The 12,811-nt window shown below is 39.6% G+C and overlaps 1 protein-coding gene across 1 annotated transcript in view; it reads right to left on the bottom strand.

Moving 5' to 3' along the window:
- ATP8A1 (ATPase phospholipid transporting 8A1) overlaps nt 1–12,811 on the bottom strand; it is a 240,371-nt gene that overhangs the window by 53,647 nt on the left and 173,913 nt on the right. Inside the window, exons 26-27 of the mRNA XM_070451955.1 lie at nt 1,287–1,470; nt 1,085–1,195 (exon numbers count right to left, since the gene is read on the bottom strand). Of these exons, the coding sequence (XP_070308056.1) occupies nt 1,085–1,195; nt 1,287–1,470 (295 nt within the window). The remainder of the gene's footprint in view (nt 1–1,084; nt 1,196–1,286; nt 1,471–12,811) is intronic.

Below are 12,811 nucleotides of genomic sequence, written 5' to 3'. Positions count from 1 at the left end.
TTATAGAGATTCCAAGCTGAAATAATAATATTGAATATATAGAGTTAAATGAAATATAATTTAAAATTAATTTGGGCTTTAATTTTTACTCGTTGTTGATGTGGGTCCCAGAAAATGTAAAATTACACATGTGGTTTGCTTTATATTTCTACTGGCAAGTTTTTGGAGGGTAGAAACCTCGTGCGATTTAGTTCCTGAACTAACCCTGGTGCCTGGCAGCCTGTAGACTGCAAAACATGTCTGCAGGATAAAATGCACCCTTTCCGAAATGATATTCCTAATCCACAGTAAGTTTACAGGCCAAAAGTGATATTATATTTGCCACATGAAAAGGAATATAGAGATTTCTTGTGATCCAGACACAGTAACCAAACTATTCTGATAATTTTTAGACAAATTCCTCATTATCTGGACTCTTTGTTTCCTACCGAATTCAGACACCAAAAACCGATCTGAAGAGCAAGGCATACTTCTGTCCAATTACGTAGGCCTGAAACATAAGAAGAACTACAGGATGACCAATACTAGCAAAACTACCTGTGTGTTTTTATTGATTAGATCCCTTAGTAGAACAGACATCCTCAGTTTTATATCCACTGTTCCCTTCCTTTTTTTAAAAAAATTGATTTTTATTGTATAGTTGCTTCACAATGTTGTGTTATTTTCTACAGTACAGTAAAGTGAATCAGCTCTATGTATATCCCCTCTTTTTCTTAGACTTCCATTTTCCCTTCCTTTTCTCTTTAAACACAGTTTTCCTCATGTGCATCCCTAAACAATTTACTGTTTTCTCTCGCGTGCTTTTGAACTTTATAAAAAATGCTATGTAGTTTGTAGTTTTTTAAAAAACTGAACACATCACTTTATTAGCAACTATAATCCAACATTTCTTACCAAAGCAACAGAATGTGTTTAGCCAGAATTTCAACATTATTCTCCACAGCTGACAAGCTTTTTAACATATTCACAAGTTAAAAAAGTGGGCTGATGAAGGATTAATTAAAATTATGAAGAAATGTCTTTTACAAAACGTTTCAAATATATGTGCGAATGACAAGGATTTTTACACTTAACTTGCCATTACCTCGATAATATAGAGGACTATATTCTTGTAGAAGCAATACAGGATACACTTGGAGACTCTGTTATAGTTCCAGGCACCATGCACCATCAACAAATTCTTCAAATATTTGAACTAAAATAAGAATGGAAAAAAGTTAACATCTTCCTCTTCATAGTGGCAGTTGACACAGATGAACGGTGTCTTTGGCAGAAATGCTGCTTACCTGAGCTATAGAGTAGTCAGAAGAATTAGCTGCCTGAAGGCCTTCATTGCCACTGATTCCTACTCCGACATGGGCTGTCTGTATCATACTGACGTCATTTGCTCCATCACCAATGGCCAATGTTATGACTTTAACTTGTTTCTTAACCATCTCAACAACTTCAGATTTTTGAAGAGGAGAAACCCTTAAATAACAACAAATTATCACTTTTTTTTTCCCCTGAAAAAAGGAATTTTAAGATGTCACTGTCTTGAAGGATAAAAGCAGCAGAAGAGCTTAATGAAAAGGTCTCTGAAGAAACACCATGGAAAAGTCTTTCGTTTAAGTGTTTAAATCTCTGTTAGCCTGGTTTGCCACTTTAAGGGAAAAATAAGGTCACAGAAGCAAAACTCTAGGTGACAGATCGAAGCTACAATGCCTTGTTAAATATTAGTTTCCCAGAATGTGAGCATACACTTATTAAAAGATGATGTTTGTGTTCAGAAATCACATTATTTCCCAACAGATAATATCAGGATTTCTGATTCTTCACTTTTGAATGAGAAAGAAAGCCAGAAAGGCTGTTGAATGATAGTTCAAATACCAACTGTTCTACTATACCTTGAAAATAAAAGTTTTGAACCTCCATAAGCTGATCTTAGATGATTCTTATACATGTAAACAATTTAAATAAACAATAACGAACTGGGTAACTTCCCTACCTGTTCTCAGACACCCAGGAGAGTCAACTAAAGTAAATACCAAGTGCTTGATTACATAGTTCATCTGCCTGTTTCTTTTCTAAAGCTACTGACAACGGCCAAGTAGAATCAAGCAACCTTTTACATAAAGGTGGGTCAGGAATAGAAAACTCCAGCATCCATACTAAAATTGTATAGTATTAACATTAACTTTGGAGCAACTTATCATAGACTTAAAATCCCACAACAATTACAGTTCAGTGACAAAATATTTATTTGCATGATTAACTTAATCTAGTATCCATGCTATCTCGGTGATTAGACAGAAAGAAAGGAAAACTGAATAGTGATCTGGCTCAGTAAACTATTAAGAGAGTAATGAACTATTGAGAAACAACTAATATAGACATTGGTAGTGAGCAAAAGAAATAACCCAGAGCTAAATTCTTTATCAAGGTTAAGTGCAGTAAATACCTGCTGGAACATCTGGTAAATCATTTATTAGCCTGCTTAGAAATGAAGATCATGACTATGGGACTCCATACATCTTTGCACATTTTCCTGATTTTTTTCCTTAGGAAAAATTCCTAGCAGTGGGTATTTTGCACAAATAAGTGCCTTCAGGAGGCCCAGATGTCCCTTCTTAAATGCTTCGGCCAAGAACAGATTCAGTCTTTATTTCAAGTTTGAGAATCATTGTGTTGGAGCGTGAGTTGCTTGCAGAGTGAACCGGTCCCTTCATCTTTGTATTACTTGTGCTGATCCAAGAGAGGTACTCAATAAATGCTTGCTATATGAAAGAATTATTTTTAATTCTTTCTTTGAATTTCCTTTCTGAGTCTGGCAACAGTACAAAATGACACAACTGTGAATACCGTAAAGGAATGGATGAGTATCACGTCATTAACGGGCTTTTCCACTGTTAGCCCTCATTTTTCTTTGAAGCAATTTTCATTTCATTTTCACATATTATTTAATTTTTCTTAACAGGCTATTATAAATTGGTCAGCCCACTGGCTCTAGGCCAATGTTTCAAATATGAACTATAGCTGACATTTAGTAAATGTCAAAAAAGAATGCTCACCAAGAAGTGATCTAAAAAGCAAATGGGAAATGGGCATGAAAAGAGAGAAGCATTTGAAAACATTTGTCAAATTCCCTTTACAACTTAACAGGCTCACAATGCAAATACATTGTGAGGTCACACCATGGGATCAATGGAGCTGAGAAACACAGGTATTTATTTTTTTCCCATAAGCTGAATGTAAAATAAAGGATAAATCTCTGCATGGTGAGCTAATAGTAATGATTTAGAGAATCATCAGAAAAAAGCTGGACTAAACTTTGTTTTCTTTTCTTCATGACTGTTACAACTAACCACTGCTTTCTCTGCTTGGCATTACAATTTTTAATACCCCCAAATTAAAACTGGCTGAGGATTTTTACCAACACAGTGGATGGAATTCCAGCCAAGCTATTTAAAATCCTAAAAGATGATGCTGTGAAAGTGCTGCACTCAATATGCCAGCAAATTTGGAAAACTCAGCAGTGGCCACAGGATTGGAAAAGATCAGTTTTCATTCCAATCCCAAAGAAAGGCAATACCAAAGAATGTTCAAACTACTGCACAATTGCACTCATTTCACATGCTAGCAAGGTAATGCTCAAAATTCTTCAAGCTAGACTTCAACAGTATGTGAACCGAGAACTTCCAGATGTCAAGCTGGATTTAGAAATGGAAGAAGAACCAGAGATCAAATTGCCAATATACATTAGATCATAAACAAAGCAAGGGAATTTCAGAAAAACATCTACTTTTGCTTCATTGACTATGCTAGAGCCTTTGATTGTGTGGATCACCACAAACTGTGGAAAATTCTTAAAGAGATGGGAGTATCGGGCCACCTTACCTGTCTCCTGAGAAACCTGTATGCAGGTCAAGAAGCAACAGTTAGAATGGCCATGGAACAACAGACTGGTTCAAAATTGGGAAAGGAGCATATCAAGACTGTATATTGACACCTTGCTTATTTAACTTCTATGCAGAGTACATCAAGGGAAATATTGGGGTGGATGAACACAAGCTGGAATCAAGATTGCTGGGAGAAATATCAACAAACTCAGATATGCAGGCGATACCACTCTCATGGCAGAAAGTGAAGAGGAACTAAAGAACCTCTTAATGAGGGTGAAAGAGGAGAGCGAAAAAGCTGGCTTAAAACTCAACTTCTAAAAAACTAAGATCATGACATCTGGCCCCATCACTTCATGGCAAATAGAAGGGGAAAAATGGAAACAGTGACAGATTTTATTTTCTTGGCCTCCAAAATCACTGCGGATGGTGACTGCAGCCATGAAATTAAAAGACTCTTACTTCCTGGAAGGAAAGCTATGACAAACCTGGACACATATTAAAAAGTAGAGACATCACTTTGCTGACAAAGGTCTGCATTGGGTTTTCCAGTAGTTATATATGGATGTGAGAGTTAGACCATTAAGAAGGTTGTCAAAAAATTGATACTTCCAAGTTTTGGTGTTGGAGAAGACTCTTGAGAATCCCTTTACAACAAGGAGATCAAACTAGTCAATCCAAAAGGAAATCAATCCTGAATATTCATTGGAAGGACTGATGCCGAATCTCCAATACTTTGGCCATCTGATGTGAAGAGCTGACTCATTGGAAAAGACCCTGATGCTGGGAAAGACTGATGGTGAGAGGAGGGGGTGATATAGGATGAGATGCTTGCACAGCACCAATGACTCAATGGACATGAGTCAAAGCAAAATCTGGGATATAGTGAAGGACAGGGAAGCCTGGTGTGCTGCAGTCCGTGGGACTGCAAAGAGTTGGACATGGCTTAGAGACTGAACAAACAAATAAACAAGCATGGATATGACTAACTCAGGTCTTAAAACAGAGTATGAGTTCCCGAGGCAAGAACAATATCTGTTTTTCTTTAAGAAAAGGCAATGATGTAATGAGAGACAACCCAAATTTCACTGCAAGTAGCACAAGTAAGGATATCTGCTTCCATTATCAAGATGAAAGAGGGCAACTGGAAGGACCATCCTTGGAAGAAGATTCAACAAACAGCAGAAGCTCTGGTACCCGATGGGTTTGAAACAGTAGTTGGTTGCTAAAGAAAGATGTCACGTTTAAGTAGAATTCAGAAAACAAAATATGCATACCTTATAACATTTAACTCAGAATATAAACGTACAAGCTTGTGATGTAAGGCAAAGAACTATACTCTGCAAAGGAGTTTGTGTTTGAAATTCTGCATATTTTTCTTCCAGAAACCTGACTTTGGGGAACAATCCATGGCTTGCTTCATTAAGTGGAAACTACAATGTCATGATGCCATCCACCCCAGTTTATTGTTATCTCGTCCTCAGCAATGTTTTCCTGGCAACTCAAAAAGTCTTTCTAGAACATTATATTTGGTTTTCCTACCAACAATTTTGGCTAGACTGTTTTTTGGTGGCTTATGAAACACCTAAGTGATGATTACTTTGAGAAGTACAATAAGAACAAATAGATTAAAGAATGAACACCCACAGATTCCCAGTAAGCACCAAGTCGACTCATGGAAGCAAAAAGTGTAGGCACGTACTAAAGACTGTCCTTCCAGCCCTGGGTGTGCTATGCCGGGGGCATCCTTCAGCATGTCTTAGGGAGGGAATGTTTTTTACCGGGGCCCAGGTTAGTCAAGCCGAGATCAGTTAAACGATCTTCTACTATTTGTGCAGCACTCATTTAAAAAATTATTTCTTGCTACAAGAGGTATTCAGTCAGATCAGTCGCTCAGTCATGTCCAATTCTTTGCGGTCCCATGGACTGCAGCACGCCAGGCTTCTCTGTCCATCACCAACTCTTGGAGCCTACTCAAACTCATGTCTATCACGTCAGTGATGCCATCCAACATTCTCATCCTCTGTCCTTCTCCTCCTGCCTTTACAAGACAGCAAAACCAAATTAGAAGACACTAAAAACAAGTGTTGCAGAAAGCATTTTGATATACTTGCCAGTACTTAATAATTTCCAAGGATGTAGAAGTTAGCATGGGTTGCAAGAGCCTCCCTTGATGAGTTAGAATTTGAGAAGGAGAGGAGAGTTCATGTCAGGTAAAAGTAGTGTACATTAAATTTCACATTAAAAATTCTCCAGAATACATTCCTTTCCTCTGTGTGTTTCCACCATATAAAAAGTCCTCTCCTTCACTCATCAGTTTACTTTCTTAACTTTTATATACTTGTATGATTCTCTTTTTATTTGTATGATTTTCTGAATAGTCTGGAACAACCTTACCACATAAGTCAATCTTCCCAGTATCTATTAGAAACCACGACTTCATGGTTGAGAATACATGAAACCTAAACTTGACAAATACCAACAGTGATCCAATGCATAACTCACAGACACCATAAAAGCGCTGTTTTCTCCCCTAGGTGTATCTTTACCACCCAAGGGTCTGCGTCAGTGCTTACATCACCCACGGTTCTCTTCCATCCGCTGTTGCTCTTCCGCTCTCGGAAGAGGTCGGGGCCTCGGCGGGAGGACCGCACATGGCGCGTGCGCTCTAAGGCCCAGGTCCCTCCCCTGCGGCTCCACCAGCAGAGGGGGGCCTTGGAGACACAGCCGAGCGGCACACCGAGCGCGGGATGCTTTCCAGAATCTCTCTTGGCTGCGGTTCCTGCACATGTTATTCCTTGTTTTTCTTACTTGCTAGGTAGTGACTCTTCCTGCCCCATGAACACTAGTCTGGAGCACTGGGGATTTCTACCATTTAAGCTGGAAAGTATATACGGCGGCCCACCTTCCATGAGCCTCATTTTGCACCTTTTAACGGGATTAGCTACATGAATCACCTTTTTGAATGGAATATGGATAAGGATTATATGTGCATATATATATATATAGTCACATAATAAAGAATATTTAAAGGACTTTTTATAGGTAGCTAAAAGTACAATAATTTATCTTACTATACTATGTATTTAGGTTAATAACCTAGAAAAATCTAATATATACACTAAAAATTAGGCCAATAATACATTAACTTAAAAACTCATATTGTAAACTTAAAAACTACTATAAAGTTGCTTTCAGAAAGTAAATTTAGAAAACACATTGAGAACATGGAGGAATACAGTATTTCTTCATTATCCTGAAGTGTTTTGTATAATGCCCTTGTATTTGTAGAGCCTTTGCATTTAGGAAGCTAGAGAGCTGCTCCTGGTGACTATTTAGAGGTCAGGATCATTAGTGGGGAATCTGCTGTACTTTCCTTTGCAACAAACTTCCTAAGTTTTCTCTTTGAGAATATCAGTCTATTCCCCATTGAGTCATATTCTGCTGACTAACAAAGAAATTACAAAAAGAGAAATGCCTAAGAGAAAAATTTATGAGACTGAACTTAACTCTTCTTCGAACTAAAATTTGTAGGCTCATTTATAAAGTTTTGAATTGAGGAGGAGTTAAAACATGGCAAAAATAATTTGGGCTACACATACTAAAATTATATAACCACTACAGTGCTTCCAGAAACTTGCCATCAACTTATGACTGGAATGAAAACAGCCATTTATATAGCAAATCCTAAAAATGATTCTGAGCATAGGGTACGTAATGAAACATTCACCCATTACTAGGTAAGAAAGTTGTGTTATTCAAATGACTGATGAGTGAGTGCTTTCCTAGTCTCCAAAAGCAACATTTGTTGATACACTATGAACTCAGAGCCATCACGGGCAACTTGTAACTCAAGGATTCAGTCAACAGAAGCAAAATACAGACAGCCCGGCCACAGGACGCAAAAGGAAAGTATCTTTAAAAAAAGATTTCCTTTTGTAAAGCATTTTAGATGTATAAAACTTCTCTTTTGTGGAATTTTGTTGTTACAAGTAAACTTCAGTTTCAGTGGTTCAGATATTTTAAATAATGACTGATCATATTGACAGTAGTATATGTTTGCATATGCATGTATGTATGTGTGTATAGGCATACTGAACTATTAACTGGCAAATAAACCTTATAAAAGGCACTAAAAAGAAGATACTTCCTAGTAGAAATATTTATTATAGTATTCACACCATAGAGCAGTTTGTCCACAGTGGTACTGCTCATTAAAAAAAAAAGAAATACATCCATCCATCCATCTATCCAGTTATCTGGGACCTAACATTGTACTTAGCATATGGCAGACTGCTCTAAGCAACAGGAATCAAAAAATAATACAGTAGCTCTGCCTTAAAATATTAATTTGGATCACTCAAAAGATATATACATATACACATGCCTTAATTAAAAATACTTTTCTTGCTAAAAAATGATAACCACTATTGGACAACATAGGGTAGTCACAAACCTTCAATTTGAGAAAGCTTGAAGAATCCAGTATTCTTTACCTAGTTCCTCTATTCTCTAAATATACAATAGGCTGCCTCCTAACTGTGAACTGTCAAATATGAACAGGAGTTGCAATCTTAGCATCACAGATGAGATTATTTTCCCTTTTTTGGCAAAATGTCCATTTACTCAGTTCCTGTAGTACATGGTGAAATTTCTATGGAAGAATACAAGGAGAAGAAAGGAAAAGAGAGTAGATCTCAGAACCCTCCTTCTGCCCCGAGAGGTATTAACTTAAGGGCTTTTACTGAGCTACTGACCCAGGAGTTAAATGTTAAGAGTCTATAGACAGCGGTTTCTCTATGCACCCTTGCTATAAGGAGACAGAAGTTTCTCCAACAAGGGACAGGCCCAGCCACCTCTGTCTCGGAGCCTCATTGATAGCATTGGTGGGCTACTCAAGAAGGATGAGTGCCCTCCCCCTTCAAGCTCTGCCTCTCAAGAGTGGTAAGACCAATGGCCCCACCTCCCATTCACTGTATCTGTTTGGAGAACACGTGGGCGCTGATTCTCTTCCCTTTTCCCATGACTTTGGGTAGGTAAGGAAAAGCTGAAGCTTCCAAGTTGTTCTTGTTGAGTCATTAAGTCGTGTCCAACTCTTGCGACCCCATGGACTGTAGCCCACCAGGCTCCTCTGTCCATGGGATTCTCCAGGCAAGAATACTAGGGTGGGTTGCCATTTCCTTCTCCAGGGGGTCTTCCTGACCCAGGGACTGAACCTGCGTCTCCTATGTTGCAGGCAGATTCTTCACCACTGAGCCACCTCGGAAGCTAGAGCTTCTTTCAGCTCACCCATCTTTCTTTCCTTCCTCCATCTCCCCTCTCCCTTGTTTTTGAATTTTCTCCTATGTAGATGGGTTTCTCCAAGGAACCCTCTCTCAGAAAGACCTAGTGGAGGATGGAGCATGTGGTAGCAGAAGCTACAGACAGACACGGGAATCAAACCCTGAAGATGCCATGAACTGAAAAAGGAATTCCCTCGATTTCAGAGTCACAATTACCTGTGAACACAAAACCCGTGGGAGTGCTTTGGGGAAACAGGAAATGCTGGATGAGTTTCAGAAGATGAACGGCATGCAGAGAAAGAGTGCTGTGCCAGAGAACACAGAGGGACGATCAGGTGGGGAAAGCTGCCCCTCTCTATGGCGCCCGGTGTGACGGGGCCGAGACGGGGCTGCAGAGAGCTAAGGGTTCCTCTCTCGGTGCAGCTGTGACCTCTGCTTAGGCTTAGAATCTCGGGAAACTCAAAGTCCACAAAATAATGGGAAAAACGAAACAGGCCACTTTCAGGATCACCTCCAAGGTTTTAAAGCTAGAACCTCAGGACAATTCTAAACTCCTGCCTAGCAAGAAGAAAGTCAGACCTTCCTGGCCAACCTCAGGGCATGAGGTCAGGCATGGACAGGCGCCCATACTATGGATGTGCTGAGAAGCCTTGCATGCTACCTCATCAGGGCAATTCCGTCGGAATGTGGCTGCCTCTAGCAAGAGCAGAGCTTGGGTAAAGACACTGGGGAAAAATAGGGATTCCCTAAGCTCAGACTGAACCCTATCTCCAGATTTGCCTCAAGTTAGGACCCAGCTTTCATCTTTCCTCCGAAAGGAGTATTACTGCCCCATAGGACAAATGGGGAAAAATAGTCTCATAGGAATATTTATAAGACAGGAGAAGCTCATGAACACAAAGAGACACAGTAACTCATAAGAAAACAGAATTTGTAAAAACAGACCTAACAAGAAGTTAAAAGAAGGACAAGGGGGGAAAAAAACCCCTGGAAAGATATGGGAAGATATTGGACATGTGAGACCGAAATAAGCAGTTATAAAGAAGAATCAACTAAAAATATGTTACATAAAAATGTAACTGCTAAAATAAAAAAAGTAGGAAACGGATATAACCTGAAAGTGCAAATTAAAAATTTTCCCAAAAGATACCAGGAAATTAAAGGACAGATTGTGAGAAAAATGAAATGAAGGAAAAAAGGTGACTACACATATATAATGGGAATCTAAGAAGAGAACAAAAAAGGATAAATGTGAAGAATGATGAGTAACTTTCCAGAATTAAAGATATATATCTCCTTAGACTGAAACGACTATATTAATATAGCACCAAAATGTAAGAAAAAGGTTCCCATCGCTAGACATATTATGGTTAAACTAAGATTAAGAACTATTTCTATGGCTTCTAGAGAGAAAAAGTAGATCACTTACAAAATAAGTAACCTGACTACTCCTGGATGCATGCACAAAATTAGTATCTTCAGTTTCTGTCTCTATGAGGGAGGGGAAGGAGAGGAAGGACCTGTTAACACATACAGACAATAAGCACGGGTATGGTTATCAGAACACTAGGATAATCGGACACCGCACAGATACAGATTGTGACGCTTCAAACCAGCTGAAGGAAATTTCACTTAGCTTGTATGCAGAGTACATCATGTGAAATGCCAGGCTGGAAGACTCACAAGCTGGAATCAAAACAACCGCAGATATGCAGATATCACTCTAATGGCAGAAAGCAAAGGGGCAGTCAAGAGCCTCTTGATGAGAGTGAAAGAGGAGAGTGAAAAAACTGGGTTAAAACGGAACATTTAAAAAACTGACATCATGGCATCTGGTTGCATCACTTCACGGAAAATGGATGGGGAAAAAGTGAAAACAGTGACAGATTTTATTTTCTTGGGCTCCAGAATCACTGCAGACAGTGATTGCAGCCATGAAATTAAAAGAAACTTGTTCCTTGAAAGAAAAGCTATGACAAACCTAGACAAGAGTATTAAAAAGCAGAGACATCACTTTGCTGATAAAGCTCCAAATAGTCAAAGCTGTGGTTTTGCCAGCAGTCATGTACGGATGTGAGAACTGGACCATAAAGAAGGCTGAGCACCAAAGAACTGATGCTTTTGAACTGTGGTGTTGGAGAAGACTTGAGAGTCCCTGGGACTGCAAGGAGATCCAACCAGTCCATCCTAAAGGAGATCAGTCCTGGGTGTTCATTGGAAGGACTGATGCTGAAGCTGAAACTCCAATACTTTGGCCACCTGATGTGAAGAGCTGACTCATTGGAAAAGACCCTGATGCTGGGAGGGATTGGGGGCAGGAGGAGAAGGGGAAGACAGAGGATGAGATGGCTGGATGGCTAGATGGACATGATTTTGAGTAAACTCCGGGAGTTGGTGATGGACAGGGAGGCCTGATGTGCTGCGGTTCATGGGGTCGCAAAGAGTTGGACACGACTGAGCAACTGAACTGAGCTGAACTGATTCACTGGAAGGACTGATGCTGTAGCTGAAGCTCTGATACGCTGGCTACCTGAAGCAAAGAGCTGACTCATTGGAAAGGGCGCTGCCAGTGGGAAAGACCGAAGGCAGGAGGAGACGAGGACAGCAGAGGGTGAGAGGGCGGGACGGCATCACTGACTCCACAGACATGAGTCTGAGCAAATTCTGGAAGACAGTGAAGGACAGGGAAGCCTGGCGTGCTGCAGTCCATGGGATCACGAAGAGTCAGAAACAACTTAGTGACTGAACAACAACAGCAATGAAAACCTGTTTCACACAGTGGAAGTTATGGGGAGAATAAAGAAATAAAAAGCACAATAAATGGAAAACACAAGACTAAAGAAATAAGGCTGAATGTGGCAATAAATATCATAAGTATAAATGGGTTAAATTCACTGATTGACAACTTATTGACTAGAGATGCATCAATATATCTTATTTTCTTGTTGTTGATTCCTTTAAGATTCAGGGATGATGTCCTTTAAGCTTGACTGGTTGGATCTCCTTGCTGCCCAAGGGACTCTCAGGCGTCTTCTCCAGCTCCACAGTTCAAAGGCATCAATCCTTTGGCGCTCTGCCTTCTTTATGGTCCGGCTCTCACAACTGCTCATGACCACTGGGAAGATCATAGACTTGGCTTTATGGACCTTTGTTGGCAGAGTGATGTCTCTGCTTTTCAACACACTGTCTAGGTTTGTCATCGCTTTCCTGCCAAGAAGCAGTCATCTTCTGATGCCATGGCCGAAGCCACCATCCGCAGTGGTTTTAGAGCCCAAGAAGAGGAAATCGGTCACCACCTTTACCACTTTTATTTGCCATGGCAGTGAATACGTCTTTTGTTACCCAAATGTTATGGACTGGAGAGCTTTCAGTATTCACTTACATAACAAATTGCTGGCCACAGGTTTAGTTTCCTCAAAAATCCCCCAGTCAACAATATGTTAAAAGACAGAGACTCTCCCATTATTAAAACAAAAAGACTCAGCACTATGGTGTCTAAAAGAGATACACTTCACCATAACAGCTAACATAAGCAACGTTTATTTGCTCACTATGTTTTGAACTGTTTGCTTGTTTTAATTTTTTCAATTCTCAGAAGAACACTATATAAGATAGGTTACTGGTATTGCCGGTTTACAAATGAGGGTACTC

This window comes from Odocoileus virginianus, chromosome 21 (assembly GCF_023699985.2).
Source record: "Odocoileus virginianus isolate 20LAN1187 ecotype Illinois chromosome 21, Ovbor_1.2, whole genome shotgun sequence".
NCBI lineage: Eukaryota > Metazoa > Chordata > Mammalia > Artiodactyla > Cervidae > Odocoileus > Odocoileus virginianus.
The sequence above is the reverse complement of the archived record's forward strand: the minus strand, read 5'-3'. Positions and strand labels throughout refer to the sequence as shown.